The sequence below is a fragment of the Aulonocara stuartgranti genome, assembly GCF_965226115.1.
Source record: "Aulonocara stuartgranti genome assembly, chromosome: 15".
In the NCBI taxonomy this organism is placed as follows: domain Eukaryota; kingdom Metazoa; phylum Chordata; class Actinopteri; order Cichliformes; family Cichlidae; genus Aulonocara; species Aulonocara stuartgranti.
In genome coordinates, this window is record NC_138951.1 from 27,859,637 (window position 1) to 27,878,098 (window position 18,462).

Sequence of the window (18,462 nt, forward strand, 5' to 3'; positions counted from 1 at the left end):
GTGTTGTTGGTGAAGGCTGTTTTTCGGGTGCAGGACAGAAGATATTGCTGACAGCAGCTCTCGCAGTGTTTGAATTTTTGTCTTCAGCTTGGAGGAAACAAACACCGCTGACCCGCAGTCTTGACATCATTCAGCAGCAGCTGAGGCCAAAACGCCATCATCTTGGATGACCCGCTGCTGTTCACACGCTGCTGGCATTAACGAGAAACACAGAGAGCAAACCGTTTCCTGTTCCCCTGTCTGACATGGCAGTCTCTGAGCAGAACCTGGATGACTACAGTATCTACAGTCACCTGGCAGACGAGGAGCTGCTGCAGATCGCTGTTGAGAGAAGCTTGTCTGATAAACAGGCTTCATCATCATCATCATCCAAACAAACCCTAACCCAAAGGGGTGCAGACAGTTCCTGCACCTGAACCTGCCCCCCACATCCAAAATTGTATAAACCCTCCCACAGCCCTGTCACAGTTTCAATTCAATTCAATTCGATTCAGTTTTATTTATATAGCGCCAAATCACAACATAAGTCGCCTCAAGGCGCTTCATAGATACAGAGAAAAACCCAACAATCATATGACCCCCTATGAGCAAGCACAGTGGGAAGGAAAAACTCCCTTTTAACAGGAAGAAACCTCCGGCAGAACCAGGCTCAGGGAGGGGCGGCCATCTCCTGCGACCGGTTGGGGTGAGAGAAGGAAGACAGGATAAAAGACATGCTGTGGACATGCTCTACAAGGTCTACAAGAGGTGAGTCAGTTTGCAATGAAATAGAGCTCAGAGGATGGAAACATCCACAAACATCAGAAAGCAGCAAGAGATCAATAGACGTTTCAGAGTGAGTGTCAGACAGTCTGGAGATGGTTGCAGGGTGTGTGTGTTGGGTGGGTGGGTGGGGGGTGGGGTTGTTTCTGACTTGCTCTGTGCTTGTGACTCTGTCGTTCTACTCATGTTCTGTGTTTGTTCTGACTATCTGTTGGTTCTGTTATGGTGGTTTTAACTCTGTGTTATTCCAGTGCAGCGGCTCTGTGTTGGATCTGACTCTGGCTCCAAGTCTGTGGTTCTGAAGGTTTGTGTGTTTCCTCAGAGAGGTCAGTTCATTACAGTCCATCATCATGAATGGGGATGCAGAGGCTCTGATGGAATTGGTCCAGAGGCGGTTAAGCAGCCTTATGGAGCCAAATGATAAAGGCTGGATCGCTCTTCGTGAAGCTGCTTATTATGGACAGCTGCAGTGCATTAGGATCCTGGTCAGAGGTCAGGACACCTACTGCTTTCTGCTTCTCATTAAGCCTCTAACAACGCCTCTTACCTGATTCAGCCGTTAAATGTGATGTTAATCACCAATAAAGCTTTACTTTGTGTTTTGGTTGATTTGTCATTTTTGTCTGTGAAGGTTCTCAGTCATCCAGGTCATCGTAGTCAAAGGAGCTTGCAAAGAAAAGTGTCTGGACTTCTTTACGTTGCTTGAAGACGTTTCACCTCTCATCCGAGAAGCTTCTTCAGTTCTAAGGTCAAATGGTGGAGAGTCCCAGATATAAACCTAGTGGGAGTAACCCCCCACAGAGGGACAAAAGGACCCCCTGATGATCCTCTAATCGCCTGAGCCAAGGTGTGAAACTGGGTGTGGGTCCCAATCAGCCAGAGTTTCGGGTGTGTTCACTGTGAAACCTGGCCCCACCTTATCATGCGAATTCCTGAGATCAGATGGCCCAGGATGTGAGTGGGCGTTAAGGCGTCTGGGAAGGGATCTCAAAACTGGATTATAGATGGCAGAGAGTTGGTGTCGTAAACCCCCGCCTCTGTTCAAAGATGGTCGCTCACAGTGGACATAGATGGCTTCTTTCACTCCTCTTTCAAACCATCTGTCCTCTCTGTCCAAAATGTGAACATTGGCATCCTCGAAAGAGTGTCCTTTATCCTTAAGATGCAGATGGACTGCTGAGTCTTTTCCTGTGGAGGTGGCTCTTCTGTGTTGTGCCATGCGCTTGTGAAGTGGCTGTTGGGTCTCTCCAATGTAGAGGTCTGAGCATTCCTCGCTGCACTGTACAGCATACACCACATTGTTAAGTTTGTGTTTTGGCGTTTTGTCTTTCGGGTGAACCAGTTTCTGTCTGAGCGTGTTGCTGGGTCTGAAATGCACCGGGATGTCATGCTTGGAGAAAACTCTCCTGAGTTTCTCTGATACACCGGCTACATAGGGGATGACAATGTTGTTGCGTCTGTCCTTCTTATCCTCCCTCGCTGGTGTCTGGTCTTCTTTTCTGTGCCTCTTTGCTGACTTTAAGAACGCCCATTTAGGATAGCCGCACGTTTTGAGTGCTTCCTTTACATGTGTGTGTTCCTTCTTTTTTCCTTCAGGCTTAGAGGGAACATGTTCTGCCTGGTGGTGTAGGGTCCTAATTACTCCAAGTTTGTGTTCCAAAGGGTGATGGGAGTCAAAGAGGAGGTACTGGTCCGTGTGTGTGGGTTTCCGGTAAACTTCGATGTTGAGTTTGCCGTTCTCTTCAATGTGCACAGCGCAGTCCAGGAAAGGCAAACAGTTATCCTTTGTGTCTTCCCTGGTGAACTTGATGTTTTTATCCACAGCGTTAATGTGCGCAGTGAAGGATTCCACTTCTTGTGTCTTGATTTTGACCCAGGTGTCATCCACATATCTGTACCAGTGGCTGGGTACTCTTCCTTTGAAAGAGCCAAGAGCCTTCCTTTCCACTTCCTCCATGTAAAGGTTGGCTACAATAGGTGACACGGGGGAGCCCCTTCGTGTACTTGAAATATGTAGTGGTGAGGCAGAGGTCTAACAGTGTGCAGATCTGATCGGGTGTGAAGTTGGTCCTGTCCTCCAAGGAGCTGTCTTCTTGTAGTCGTTTTCTGACAGTCTCCACGGCCTCCGTGGTGGGTATGCAAGTGAAGAGAGAGACTACATCAAAGGACACCATGGTTTCATCTGGATCCAGGGTAAGTTTCTGGACCTTGTCGGTGAAGTCGGTGGAGTTCTTGATGTGGTGTGGGGTGTTCCCCACGAGAGGAGCAAGGATGGTAGCAAGGTGTTTAGCAATGTTATAAGTGGCTGAGTTTATGCTACTGACTATGGGTCTGAGTGGGACAGCTTCCTTGTGGATTTTAGGAAGTCCATAGATGCAGGGTATGGCATCCCCTGGGTAAAGGCGGTGATATGTAAGGCGGTCAATAATTTTGTCCTTTTCAAAGTCTTGAAGGCAAGCTATAACTTTCTTTTTGTAGCTGCTTGTGGGGTCTCGCTTTAGGGCTTTGTAGGTATTGTTGTCACTGAGGAGAGTAGTGATCTTTGTATGGTAATCTGTAGTGTTTAGGACCACGGTGCATCTTCCCTTATCAGCTGGTAAAACAGTGATGTTGTGGTCTTTGCTCAGGGAAGCGACGACCTTCTTTTCCTGTATTGTGAGGTTGGATGGAGGGACTGGAGAGCGTGGCTGAGACTTTCATCCTGATTTGCTCTGCTTCTGTCTGTGATAATTTGTTAATCCGTATGGCAGATTCTGTGGCTGTGATGAGGTCCAATATGGGCAACTGTTGTGGAGAAATGGCAAAATTGAGTCCTTTGGCTAATACTCTCTTTTCAGGTTCAGTGAGAATCCTGTCTGAAAAGTTCTTAACCCATTTCTCCTGACTGACTTCAGGTGTGTTTTCTTCTCTGGGTTGTGTAGGTTCAGACTGAGGAGTGTGTGTTTTTGAAAGCAAGGTGTGAAATTTCCTGCGTTGTCTTTCTTTTCCTTTACAGTGTTGGGCCTGCTGAGCCTTGTCCACAAACTTGTAAACCTCTTCTAAGATTGGAGAGGGTAGAAGGATTTCCAGTTCCTGCAGGGTCTGGCTGATCTTGATCTGGAGGGCATTTTTGTTTCACATTTAAAAAAACAAAAAACCTTCTGCTCGAACCTTGAGCTACGGTTGGGCAAACCCTCCAGTTTTATGTCTGTAACATGACATCTGACTTCAAATGTTTCTTCTTCAGATTTTCAGCTTCATTCACCTGCTTATGTTTTTATGTCCACACTGTTCATTCATGATGGAAAAATGTGCTGATATGCAACACAATGTTAGGCTTCTTTATTAATTTACTGTAAGGGTGACATGATCATAACCTTCTGGGAAATCCAGATTTTTGTTTCCTGTACATGGACCCTTTGTACAGGTCCATGCACATGTAGTTAAAATAGTTAACTTGTTACAAGACGAGATAAACATTCCTTTATAGCTCTCCTGAAACACCAAGTGCTGGCTATGTCCTCTAGAGAGGGTAAGGGACAACTGATGATCTTTTGTGCTGTCTTAATGACTCTCTGCAGGTTCTTCTTGTTCGCTACCAAGCAATTAACATACGAAACTGTGATTCAGTAGGTGAGGACACTCTCTGTGGTGCTGTGGTAAAAAGCTACCATTAGGTTCTTATCCAGATGGTTTTTCCTCAGCGTCCTAAGGAAGTGGAGTCTTTGTTGCAGTTTGTCAGCCAGGATTCCAGGAATGATCGTATTGACTGATGATGGTACTCAAGGTGGCAGAGCTCTTTTTAAAAAAAATAACTCAGCCCTTATGTAAATACTAGGCCTCTTAGGTGAGTATGTTTATCCAATCAGTTTTCAGGAATCCCTACCAGCTTAACATTCTTACTTAAATATGGTCACTTTTTACTTAAAGAAAAAAAACAAACCCTGCGAACCAATAAGTGAGGTCAGAGATGACATGCCTGGTCAATGGTTTTTCACCACATTCACCCAGTGATCAGTCAATGTGAGATCTGACCTCTAAACCACAAGACAGACTCTTCAGGAGAGGTCATGTGGAGGTCAGTGATGCTTCAGCTTCACGTGTGATAATAGGACAGGATGCTTACATTAAAACATTTGACTAAACTTGCTAAGAAATTAAAGACATCTGTAGACCTTGTTACTGAGAGCAGGTCATAACCGAAGGAAGTCTTGTAGAACAGACTGCTAAAAGAAGTAATACCATTAGTTAATGATTCAGTCTTGAATATGATCAACCTCTCTCTTATAATTTCCTATGTACCACAGGCCTTCAAGCCGGTAGTAAATAAACCATTACTTTAAAAGGCATCATTTGACCCTTTAAGTAAGGCCAATCTCTAACCTTCCTTTCATTCCAAAAATTCTTGAACGAGCAGTTGTCAAACAGCTAACAGGTCATCTGCAAAGGAATGGCTTATTCGAAGAGTTTCAGAGCCCATCACAGTACAGAAACAGCTTTAGTGAAGGTTCCAAATGACCTTCTTATGGCCTCTGACAATGGACTCATCTCTGTGCTTGTCCTGCTAGACCTCAATGCAGTGTTCGATACTGTCGACCATAATATCCTATTAGAGCGATTAGAGCATGATGTAGGTATTACAGGTGCTGCAATGCAGTGATTTGTATCATATCTATCTAATAGACTCTAATTTGTTCATGTAAATGGAGAGTCCTCTTCCACAGAGTTCCACAGGGTGCTAGGACCAATTCTGTTTACATTATGCTTCCCTTAGGCAGTATCATCAGAAGGCATAGCATACATTTTCGCTGCTATGCAGATCACACCCAACTCTACCTATCTGTGAAGCCAAAGAACACACACCAAATGGTTAAACTTCAGAAATAGAATAGAATAGCCCTATATTGTCATTGTACATGTACAACAAAAATGTGGGTTACTCATACCATGCCTCAGATTTGTGAGATGATTGGACAGAGCCTGAGAGTGGGGGGATAGGGCTTGTTTACAGTTGGAATGGCCCAGAGGAAGAAGCTGTTAGTGTTAGTTAGTGTCTGGAGGTGTGGGACCTCCATGGTTGGCAGAGGGCAGCCAGTGATTTTTTTGGGTGGTGTTAATTACCCTCTGTGCAGCCTTCCTGTTTTCAGTTGTGGCCCCTGTGTACCAATCACACAAGCAGTAGGAAAGCATGCTCTCCACTGAGGAGCTGTAGAAGACCAGCAGCAGCTTTTGGTCCAGGTTAGTCTTCCCCAGGACACGGATCAAGTGTACCTGCTGAAGACTAAAGACTCTGGTCTGCTTCCCCCAACTTCCTTACTACACCCCCACAAATTGTCTTACAGTATGGGTGTCAGACTTGTTAAAATCCAGTGGCACCAAGGCATTATACAATAAAATAATGTGATAATGTGAACTTCTCACCCTATTTCTAAGGGAGAGGCCAGCCACCCTTCGGAGGAAGCTCATTTCCATCGCTTGTATCCGCGATCTCGTTCTTTTGGTCACTACCCACTGCTTGTGGACATAGGTGAGTGTATGGACGTAGATCGACCAGTAAACTTAGAGCTTAGCTTATACACTCAGCTCCCTCTTCACCACGACGGACTGGTGCAGCGTCCGCATCACTGCGGCCGCAGCACCAATCCGTCTGTTGATCTCCGGCTCCCTTCTCCCATCACTCGCGAACAAGACCCCGAGATACTTGAACTCCTCCACTTGGGGAAGGTACTCATCCCCGACCCAGAGTGGGCACTCCACCCTTTTCCGGCTGAGAACCATGGCCTCAGATTTGGAGGTGCTGATCCTCATTCCCGCTGCTTCATACTCGGCTGCGAACCATTCCAGTGTGAGCTGGAGGCCATCACCTGATCAGGCCAACAGAACCACATCATCTGCGAAAAGCAGAGATGAGATTCTGAGGCCACCAAAGTGAAAGCCCTCCGCCACTTGGCTGCACCTAGAAATCCTGTCCATAAAAATTATGAACAGAACCGGAGACAAAGGGCAGCCCTGGCGGAGCCCATCACCCACCGGAAACGAGTCCGACTTATTGCCGGCAATGCAAACCAAGCGGTTCGCACTGGATAGGGATCGAATGGCCCGTAGCAATGGGCCAGACACCCCATACTCCCCCAGCACCTCCCACAGGACACCCCGAGGGACACGGTCGAATGCCTTTTCCAAGTCCACAAAACACATGTAGACTGGTTGTGCAAACTCCTATGCACCCTCAAGTATCATTGAGAGGATGAAGAGCTGGTCCAGTATTCCGCGACCAGGACGAAAACAGCATTGCTCCTCCTGTATCTGAGGTTCGACTAGCGGACAAACTCTCCTTTCCAGCACCCTGGCATAGACTTTCCCAGGGAGGCTGAGGAGTGTGATCCCCCTGTAGTTGGAACACACCCTCCGGTCCCCTTTCTTAAAGATGGGGACCACCACCCCGGTCTGCCAGTCCAGGGGTACTGCCCCTGATCTCCACGCAACATTGTAGAGGTGTGTCAACCAGGACAGCCCTACAATGTCCAGAACCTTCAGGAACTCGGGGCGGAACTCATGCACACCAGGGGCTCTGCCACCAAGGAGTTGTTTAACTGGCTCAGTAACCTCGCCCCTGGTGTTTATACACCTCTCTGTATTTAATCATGAATTATTATTATTAATCTCTGGCTCTTTTCCACAGCATGTATTCTACTCTGACTTCCTCACCTCACCTTCCTCCTCGGAAGTCAGTTGGATTAAGGAGGTCTATACACAGTGTAGGTAGAGCACAGCTTTCCCCTCCTGAGACGCCTGACTGTTTGCCAGAATCTCTTCGAGGCAGTCCAAAATTCTTCCCAGCACACCCTCACTACGCGTTTAGGTGCACTGGGTCTGTCCAGCTTCTTCCACTGCCACCTGATCCAACTCACCACCAGATGGTGATCAGTTGACAGCTCTCTCTCTTTACCCGAGTGTCCAGAACATATGGTCGCAGGTCTGGTGATACGATTACAAAATCAATCATCGACCTGCGGCCTAGAGCGTCCTGGTGCCACGTGCACTTATGGACACTCTTATGTTCGAACAAGGTGTTCGTTATGGCCAAACTGTGATTTGCACAGAAGTCCAATAACAAAACACAGCTCAGATTCACATCAGGGAGGCCGTTCCTCCCAATCATGCCCCTCCAGGTCTCACTGTCGTTACCCACGTGAGCATTGAAATCTCCCAGTGGGATAACAGAGTCTCCAGGTGGAGCACCTTCCAGCACCCCACCCAGGGACTCTAAGAAGGCTGGGTACTCTGAACTGCTACTCGGCGCATAAGCGTAGATGACAGTCAGGACCCGTTCCCCGACCCTAAAGCGCAGGGAACAAACCCTCTCATCCACCGGGGAGAACACCAACATACCAGCAGCAAGCCGAGGGCATATTAGAATACCCACCCCAGCCCGCCGCCTCTCACCAGGGGCAACTCCAGACTAAGACAGAGTCCAGCCCCTCTCCAGGACACTGGTTCCAGAGCCCAAGCCATACGTAGAGGTGAGCCCGACTATATCTAGCCGGTACCTCTTAACCTCACGCACTAACTCAGGCTCCTTCCCCACCAGGTAACCCTATCCCGGGCAGGGTAAACTATTCCCTCAATGTTTTTTCTCATAAGGGTGTCCTGTTTCTAAATTCAGATAAAAGTGAGGTTATTGCACTCAGTCCTAAAAATCTTAGAAATATGGTATCTAACCAAAGTCTTAGTCTGGATGGCATTATCTTGGCCTCCAGTAACACTGTGAGGAGCCTTGGAGTCATTTATGACCAGGATATGTCCTTCAATGCACATATTAAACAAATATGTAGGACTGCTTTATTCGATATGTGCAATATCTCTAAAATTGGAAATATCCTGTCTCAGAGAAACGCTGAAAAACTAGTTCATGCATTTATTACTTCTAGGCTGGACTACTGCAATTCATTATTATCATGATGTCTTAAAAACTCCCTGAAAAGCCTTCAGTTAATCCAACATCCTGTCAGGGATTGATGAGAGAGCAGATTTCTCCTATATTGGCTTCCCTTCATTAGCTCCCTGTTAAATCCAGAATTTAAAATCCTCCTCCTCACACACAAGGTCTTGAATAATCATGCCCAATCTAATCTTAACGACCTTGTAGTACCATTTCACCCCAATAGAGCACTTCACTTTCGCACTGCAGGCTTACTTGTTCTTCCTATAGTATTTAAAAGTAGAATGGGAGGCAGAGCCTTCAGTTTTCAGGCCCCCCTTCAGTGGAACCAGCTTCCAGTTTGGATTCAGAAGACAGACACTATCTCTATTGTTAAGATTAGGCTTCAAACTTTCCTTTTTGCTCAATGATATAGTTAGGGCTGGATCAGGTGACCCTAAATCCTCCCTTAGTTACTCTTCAATAGGTATCGGTTGCTGGACGCTTCCCATGATGCATTGAGTTTTTCTTCTTCACTTACCCTTTTCCCCCCTTACTGTGTTTATACACCTCTCTGTATTTAATCATGAATTATTATTAATCTCCTGCTCTTTTCCACAGCATGTATTCTACTCTGTCTTCCTCACCTCACCCCAGTCATTCAGCAGATGGCTCCACCCCCCTGAGCCTTGTTCTACCTTCTTCCTGTTAAAAGGAAGTTTTTTCCTTTCCACTGTTGCCAAGTGCTTGCTCATCAGGGGTCTTCTGATTGTTGGGGTTTTCTCTGTATGTATTATTGTAGGGCCTTTACCTTACAATATGAAATGCCTTAGATGACTGTTGTGACTTAGTTCAATATAAATAAAATTCAATTCAATTGAATATGAGGCACACGACTCTCTGTACAAATGAATAGGATCTTATTTTTTATGGTTTCCACTTTCTGTGATGTGATTTCGTTTGCGTTTGCTGCATGTTCTCTGCATGTTTAGAATGATAGGACATGTCTGACTTTAGGTCAGAAGGGACTTCAGCAGATGGATGAGCAAACACACTCAGTATGCTTGTTTACTCAAAGGAGGGTTTAAAAAAAAAAAAACAATGCAGAGGGGTTCTATGAAGCACAGTCTGACATTTTACCTTTCTCTGCACTAAGCTGCACCTGACTCAGTGAACAGGGGTACCTTAAAGCATGGTACCGCTCTGATGCTGGCCAGTCAGCGAGACAATGTTTCCAGTGTCGAGTTTCTTCTGAAGCATGGAGCTGACCTAAACATCACCAACAAGGCCCAGGAGACACCGCTGTTTGCAGATGAATTGTGACATCACAGTGACATAATACAGAAAGTGCTTTAGTGAAGGTGTCATAAGTACTACCTTCAGAGGTTTGAATAATATATATTTAAGGAGCTTGGAAAGAAAAACGACTTGATTTCTTTATGTTTCTTTAAGACATTTGATAGGTTTGTAGCTTGAACCCATCCGCTGGAACGTTGAAGGCAATATAATTACACTGCAAAGCAAGACACAAGTAGGCAAGCTTCTTCATGTTTCTCGTGCACGGGAGAGAACCGGATAGGCACCGTTCCTTCGCTTGACCCCAGTTGCTCTCGTCCGTTCTCCCGTACCACTGTTCTTTTATTGAGGTTACATGAATATGCATAAGTTCATTAACATATGACGTCTACATACACACAAAGAGTACCTTGCCTGTGTGTGTGTGTGTGTGTGTGTGTGTGTGTGTGTGTGTGTGTGTGTGTGTGTGTGTGTGTGTGTGTGTGTGTGTGTGGCCTGCTGATCAAAGGGTCAAACATCCTTGGTCAGGAAGAGGGTAGCCTCCCCCTCACCCTGGATGGTTCATCCTAGATAACACGGTGAGGAAGTCCTGCAGTTCATCTAAACAAAGAGCACTTAGACTAGAACAGATGCAACTACGTTAATCCTACCATAAAACAATAAGACACGGTATGACCTCTCATGCTCCCAAAGTGCTGTCTAATACACACAAAGTTTGCAGACTATCAAGGATCAAAACCTCTACCAATCTACAACTAATCACAAAACTCTAAGCATATATAAGTAAATATTTCTAAGCATAAATGACAATCAACAATACAAATCTAACATTTCCCCCCTTTTTGACCTTTATGCTTGAAAAGTTCCCAGGTATGAATACCTCATGTCTGACAGTTTCAATGCAAACATTTTTATACTCAGCATATGTCAAATCACCCTAAATTACTGTAATGATACACAGTTTAACAAATGTATTAGCAGTTATCCCATTCCTCATTGATCTCATCTCATGGCAAACTGCATCCCACAAACAAACAAAGAAATTGTTAATTTAATAGTGAAAATAAGAAGATAACATTTTCAAAAACATCTCAGCTTGGTGGTGCTTCCTCCGGGTGTGCACATCACATGTCTCTCTGCAGAGTGGTTTAAGCTCTGCAAAGCGTCATGAATGTCTCTTCCAGTTGTTTCCATCACTGTCCATAGGACCAGAGTCCAAATGTATGTAGAATAGACATTCAAACATACCAGTTGGTTTTGTTGTTCGTCAACATGGGTCTCAGCTATTTCCAAGCTGCAGACCTCTCAGCACTCTAGTTTTATGGCCTCCACCAACCCCCATCACCTCATTCAAGCCTTCGTCCTGTGAGGGGGATATTTGACTATATATATATAGATATATGACTCCTTAATTGTCCACGCTCATGGGTACACCACTTGCATAGGTTTAATATTTGTAAATAAAACGGCTAATCACACAAATCACTGCAACAATAATAAAAAACATTGTTTAATGTTAATCCTTGGACCCCTCCTCTTGACGCATGGACACACCCATGCGTCAACTCACCAAACCTGGATTCCTGTCTTAAAGAAAAAGATTAGCTAGATCATATCCCAGGCAACATCAGGGCATCTCCTCCCCTGGAGCAGCACCACCCTGGACCTATAATCCTGCAATAAAAATGTTAGTGTGTTTTGCATATTAAGTTTGCTTAACACCTGGTTCTCCCAGGAGCCTGCATACACACCATCATGGCCTGGAAAGCAAAATCTGGAAGTAAAATCAAACTTCATACCTGTAAACAATTGTATCATAAGAACAAGAAGCATTCAACATCAGCAAGACAAGTGTCATGTGCAGGTTTTCTCAAATCAGTAAACTACAATTATTTTCATAAGTCGCCTCAGACATGGATCATCCCATGTACTCAGGCAACATTAATGTAATCGGTGACTGCTCTTAAGCAAAGTCACTCCACTTATATATTACTATGGGCTCAAAAGTGGCCAGCTAATGAGCCCATATCAAACTATCCCAGAAACACTGTATCTCTTATTTGTTTTTCTCATGTCACTTGTCCGCTTCTGCCGAATCCTCTACACGCAGTCATAGAAAAACAAACATTAGCAACACAGTGACCATTGGTGGTCAGACGCAGGTCGACAGGTTCCAGAGGTGCCATAAAAAGACCATAAAGTTAGCCATCTATAGCTGTGGAAAGAAGTAACACCAGTTCTCAACACAGGAAATTTCACACATGTTATTCACATTATCAAAGTAGCCATCACATTTTCCCATCAACACAATGCAACAGCATCACCACTCATAACCTGTAAACACAGTTTTCCTCACACATAAACCCAGAAATCCTGTAGTAGGAAAAAACATCAACCAGTTGTCCTGGTATAAATCGCATCATCAATCCACATGAAGAACTGGCATGCTGTAAGAAAAGAAAATGCAAATATTAGCGCTTGCGCAGGCGTATGCATACTTTGTCACAGTTATCTCTGTGAGCAACACAAGCCTATGAATAACACACCTGATAAATGCACAGACACAGAAAATGGCATTTAAAAGGTTAAATCATCATGCAACCTTGAGTGTTGCTGTCATCTTTCTGCTCCTGTAAAAGGAAACACATGGGTTCATCTGCACCTTTGTCAGGTGGGGGTTAACTTCACACAATCATGTTCAGTCAGTCAGTCAGTTATTTTAAAATTCTCACTCATTCACTCAGTGGTTCCCTCTTTTGCTAATTGTGGAAATTATCATCGCATTCGTTTCCATGCTCAGCAAAACGACGTTATTTCAAAAAGAAAAATAATTTAGACTGGATTTCCTCGTTGAATCCTTTTTGGGGGGGACTCTCATTTCCTAATTGTCCCAAATAAGTGGCTTTCTCCTGAGCCCATTTTAAATGTGGAGAAACTCACTTGCAACAATTTTCTTGACGACGTGTAACGCTTTTAATTCCCGACTTGCAGATCTGCTCAAAGAAAAGAAATTCACAAGCAAAAATCAGTGCTTGTTCAAAAATGAAAAATAAAAAATAACAGAGATTATCAAACCAAACTTTCAGTGCACTGTGAAAGTATCAAAATAAAAAGGCCTTGTTAAGTCATGACACAAACTCCTCATCAACTTCACAACAGGAGAAGAATTATCAGCTAGATTCACTCCAAACCAACCATCAACTGCACAACACACAACATAACCCTAATGTCATATTAGCTATGAGTTTAATCACCAGGTCTGTGCTCTTCACTCATTCAAGCCACAGATCTATTTTATTCAATTTTTCCTTTTTCCCTTCATCATAAAACATGTGACATGCTGTCATGCACTTCACAAAAGACGTTTGTTCTGACGTATTCAGAGTTGTGTATCTAAATACAGGATTCACTCGCACATCAAAACAGGAAACTCAGTGTTTTAGAGTCTCCACTCTAACAAACTCCAACACATCCCATTCACTCGTGCTAGAATTCAGTCACCTTTCATTAATCTAAAAACCAATCAAATAATTTGCATATCGGCTATTAACCCACTAAGTTGACAGGACAACAGAAATGCATGTTCAAAATAGTATCACAAAAGACAATTTCCCTCATACAGTAAATTACTTGTGCTGCTCAATCAAGCAGGAAGCTTCTCCCAATTTACTATATCAACAAATAAATTTATTGTCTGATCTCTGGTTGGTCAAACCAGGATCTTTTTTCCCCACAAAAGTTAAACTGTTGTCCTGCAACCTAGAGAGTCAATTTTTTGCATTGGATAAATTCAGCATTTGATAACAAGTGTCTGCTAAATTGACACTATTTTAACACTGATGAAAGATAACAAGCTAATTTTCATTGCATGGGTGTTTGTGTTATTAGGCAGGTCTAATGCATGTCTGTGGAGCTGCATATCCAGCAGAGCATGTTCTTACAGCTGCCTTTCCTACACACTTCTCTGCTATTATTTAATCATTTCTTAACTAATGTGCTGTGAGTCCACTGGTCTTTGCATCACATGGGGTGACTTGGACAAGATGATAAACAGACTCACGCTTAAGATGTTGTCTAATCTTCATAAGCTCTCTTGTGTTTGTGTTAGTAGGGTTAATGCATGTTCTGCTTGTGTGTTGTGATTCTGTATATATTTCTATTTTCGCAGTGTTTCAGACTCCTTCACAATTTTCCAACTTAAGCAGTCAGTTTTGTTTTCCCCAGGTTTGCTAACCCAAATTTTGATTTCCCACATTTAATAACAAAATTTGTGTTCTCACCACTCTCACTATTGTCCTCTGCCACTTCAATAGTCCAATAGCAGGCAGTTTCTCCTTCAGCTTTGTCCTGTCCCTCCTCTGATGCGGTTGACTTTGTGCTAGTGGCTGAAGTGCTGCCGCTGCCTTCTTGGGCGACTTCTTAGCAGCTGCTGCCGGTTTCTTGGCTTTGGCCGCGGCGGGCTTCTTGGCTTTGCTCTCAGTAGCCTTGTTCATCTTGAAGGATCCGGAGGCCCCGGTGCCCTTGGTCTGCACCAGAGTGCCCTTTGCCACCAGGCTCTTGATGGCGGTCTTGACACGGGCCTTGTTCTTGTCCACATCGTAGCCTCCGGCAGCCAGAGCCTTCTTGAGAGCGGCCATGGACAGGCCGTTGCGCTCCTTGGAAGCGGCCACGGCTTTCACAATCAGCTCGCCCACGCTGAGGCCGACCTTCTTGGGCTTGGAAGTCATTGTCTTCGTCTTCTTGGCCTGAACCTCTGCACAGGGCGCAGGGCGTGTTTATGATGGAGCCTTTCCCACCACAGCACTGGCACGTTGAACGCATCATGAAGGGTCCATTTCTTTCATGTCGCTAGCCAGCATGCTAGCCGCATGTGGCTTGCCCGAGTCACTCAGTCCTTTCTGAGCATTTCAACATGCTGCCACCGCCATCTTGCTCGCCCCTCCGTGGAATTCATCCAATCAGACAGGAAGATGGGTTTGCTTTCTTCTGCTGCTGCTGTTTATCCACATTGCTGCTGCTTTGCTGGGACTTTTTGTGCTCAGGACTTGCTGCTGTCTCTTTATCATGTTATTGCTTTGGAGCTGCATTCCTTATCTTCAGGGAGGAGTGAGCTCGCTTGTGAGGTTGAGAAACACATGGCACTGTAAATAAGTTAGCCAGAAACTTGGCCTGCATGTTTCCAATGATGTTAAAGTATAACTTTCTTCCGACTGCTGCATGTGGAAAATTGATTCAGGTCTGCTTTTCACCTGAAAGTGACAAACTAAGACATGTTCATTATTATCATCACTGCTTAATCAACACACATCTCTCTCTCTGTTTTTGTGAACAATCCTTTCTTAAAAGCAAAAAATAAAATCGTGGTTGTTTTTGGCTGATCAACACAAAACCTTTTCCCTATGATTTATTTTTCATCTACAATATAAATTCTTCCTCTTTTTCATCTGCATAAATAAATCACATGGCTGATGATACCATGGTGATCCATAAATATAATCACCAGTTTATTCAATTATTTTTAACCCAACAAAACAAATAAGATAAGATAAGATAAGATAACCTTTATTAGTCCCACACGTGGGAAATTTGTTTTGTCACAGCAGGAAGTGGACAGTGCAAAAGTTATGAGGCAAAAATTAGAATACAATAAGAATAAATACAGTACACAACTGTACAGAATAGAATAAAATACTATATACAGTAGAATACAATAAAATAAATATACAATAAGATAAAAATAGAATACAAATACAAATACTATATACAACTGAGTAAAAATACAACGATGACAGAAAGGATTATTGCACTTAGTATTATTGCATATGTATGGATGTGTGTGCTTGATCAGTTAAAGTCTTTATTATGGAGTCTGACAGCAGTGGGGAGGAAAGACCTGCGAAATCTCTCCGTCCCACACCGTGGGTGCCGCAGTCTCCCACTGAAGGAGCTGCTCAGTGCTGTCACAGTCTGCTGCATGGGGTGGGAGATGTTGTCCAACAGGGATGACAGCTTAGCCGCCGTTCTCCTGTCACTCACCACCTCCACTGGGTCCAGAGGGCATCCTAGAACAGAGCTGGCCCTTCGGATCACCCTGTTCAGTCTCTTCCTGTCCCCAGCAGAGATGCTGCCGCCCCAGCAGACCACACCATAAAAGACAGCAGAAGCCACAACAGAGTCATAGAAGGTCTTCAGGAGTGGGCCCTCCACTCCAAACGACCTGAGTCTCCGCAGCAGGTACAGCCTGCTCTGCCCTTTCCTGTAGAGGGCGTCTGAGTTATGAGTCCAGTCCAGTCTATTGTTCAGATGAACACCAAGGTACCTGTAGCTGTCCACAGCCTCAATGTCCATACCTTGGATGTTCAGTGGTTGCAGTGGAGAATGCTTGTGCCTGCGGAAGTCTACCACCAGTTCCTTGGTTTTACTGGCGTTGATCTGGAGGTAGTTCAGCTGGCACCAGTCCACAAAGTCTTGGGTCAGACCTCTGTACTCCTTGTCGTCCCCATCAGTGATGAGGCCGACTATTGCAGAGTCATCAGAGAACTTCTGCAGGAAGCACTGGGTGGAATTGTGGGAGAAGTCTGCAGTGTAGATGGTGAAGAGGAACGGAGCCAGAACCGTTCCCTGTGGGGCCCCCGTACTGCAGACGACCCTGTCCGACACACAGCCCTGAGTCCTCACATACTGTGGTCGGTCGGTGAGGTAGTCCAGGATCCAGGTAGTGAGGTGATGGTCCACTCCAGAGTTCACCAGCTTGTCCTTTAGAACCGAGGGAAGAATGGTGTTGAAGGCACCATAAAGGCAAACAAACAAGGCAAATAAAGGCAAATAAACAAAAACATGATGCTGATGCTACACACACACGAGTCAAGGTGCAGGAAAACTGCTCACGGGAACGCTGCACACTCCAGTTATCACAGTTATCAGAGCTCTGTTCCCCTCTCTTTGAGTAGTTCTCAGACAGCTCTTGATCTGATAATGTGTAGCTTGCTCATCAGCTCAGAAGAAAAAGAAAAAAAAAAAAACGCAACGCAACATCACACAGTAGTTGCATGCTCTGCCCACAGCGGCAAAGTCTTACACTTTCATATTCAATACAGCTTCTCCATCATGTACTATTAGATGTTTCATACAGGGTTCAGCATATTAGTTGTCTTCACAGGTGTGCTGTATATCTCAACAATGGCTCATAATAAGTCTTTCACACAGGTCAAGTGCCTATATGCACTTCATTAGTTTAAATATTTATCTATATCACTTCACCTCATATGTCATTTTACAAAATTTGAGCAACCACAAGCTTAATGTAGATTACTTTTAACAACTATCCACCTCAATTAAATCTATGGTCTGGCACACAGGCTGTTGTCGATCAGGGCAAGCTAAAGAGTTAACATTTTGTGTCAGCAAGGGGTGGGGGGAAAGCCATCCACCAGAGCATATCTCAAGTGCTACTGATGTGGGCTGGCCCTGTCCACACACTCCTGGCTGCTTAGGAAACCATGATAACAACAGCAGTCGGTGTCACAGACCACGTGTTCTACTCCGTACACACTCACACAACAACAACAACAACAAATATCCTCACTCACAACCAACAAAAATTAGGCCTATTGTCTCAACGCAGTCTCACACAGTGACCGCATGCTCTGCCGCACACAGTGGCAAAGACTTACAACGCAGTCTCACACAGTGACCGCGTGCTCCTCCGCACACAGTGGCAAAGACTAACAACGCAGTCTCACACAGTGACCGCGTGCTCTGCCGCACACAGTGGCAAAGACTTAAACTTACTTGGCGTTGCTTAGCGTGTAATATCAGCATCGAATCCCGCCGATCGCCATTCATCGAGGAGAAAAGACAGACAGCGAATCCACAGGAACTTCCTGGCTGACGTCAGTCTTTCAGCGTGTCCCTCCTCCCCTCGGTGAATGCGATTCCAGGGCTCCGGCTCTCGAAGGACCAATTTATGATAGGTTTGTAGCTTGAACCCATCCGCTGGAACGTTGAAGGCAATATAATTACACTGCAAAGCAAGACACAAGTAGGCAAGCTTCTTCATGTTTCTCGTGCACGGGAGAGAACCGGACAGGCACCGTTCCTTCGCTTGACCCCAGTTGCTCTCGTCCGTTCTCCCGTACCACTGTTCTTTTATTGAGGTTACATGAATATGCATAAGTTCATTAACATATGACGTCTACATACACACAAAGAGTACCTTGCCTGTGTGTGTGTGTGTGTGTGTGTGTGTGTGTGTGTGTGTGTGTGTGTGTGTGTGTGTGTGGACTGCTGATCAAAGGGTCAAACATCCTTGGTCAGGAAGAGGGTAGCCTCCCCCTCACCCTGGATGGTTCATCCTAGATAACACGGTGAGGAAGTCCTGCAGTTCATCTAAACAAAGAGCACTTAGACTAGAACAGACGCAACTACGTTAATCCTACCATAAAACAATAAGACAGGGTATGACCTCTCATGCTCCCAAAGTGCTGTCTAATACACACAAAGTT

General features: G+C 44.8%; 1 protein-coding gene and 1 pseudogene across 2 annotated transcripts; one reads left to right on the plus strand and one right to left on the minus strand.

The window, feature by feature from the left end:
• Window positions 1-245: 245 nt before the first annotated feature.
• Window positions 246-9,985, plus strand: LOC309688656 (ankyrin repeat and SOCS box protein 2-like; annotated as a pseudogene). Its single transcript has 3 exons — window positions 246-473; window positions 1,067-1,254; window positions 9,819-9,985. The product of its transcript is annotated as an ankyrin repeat and SOCS box protein 2-like (transcript).
• Window positions 9,986-12,543: 2,558 nt separating this feature from the next.
• LOC309688657 (histone H1-like) lies at window positions 12,544-15,091 on the minus strand (the record flags this gene model as incomplete). The annotated part of the gene is made up of 2 exons (XM_082504529.1): window positions 14,239-15,091; window positions 12,544-12,588 (listed from the first exon to the last, which is right to left on the minus strand). Exons 1-2 carry the CDS (start codon window positions 14,683-14,685, stop codon window positions 12,544-12,546), a joined length of 492 nt encoding a protein of 163 aa, XP_082360655.1. The 5' UTR covers window positions 14,686-15,091.
• Between the last annotated feature and the right edge of the window lie 3,371 nt (window positions 15,092-18,462).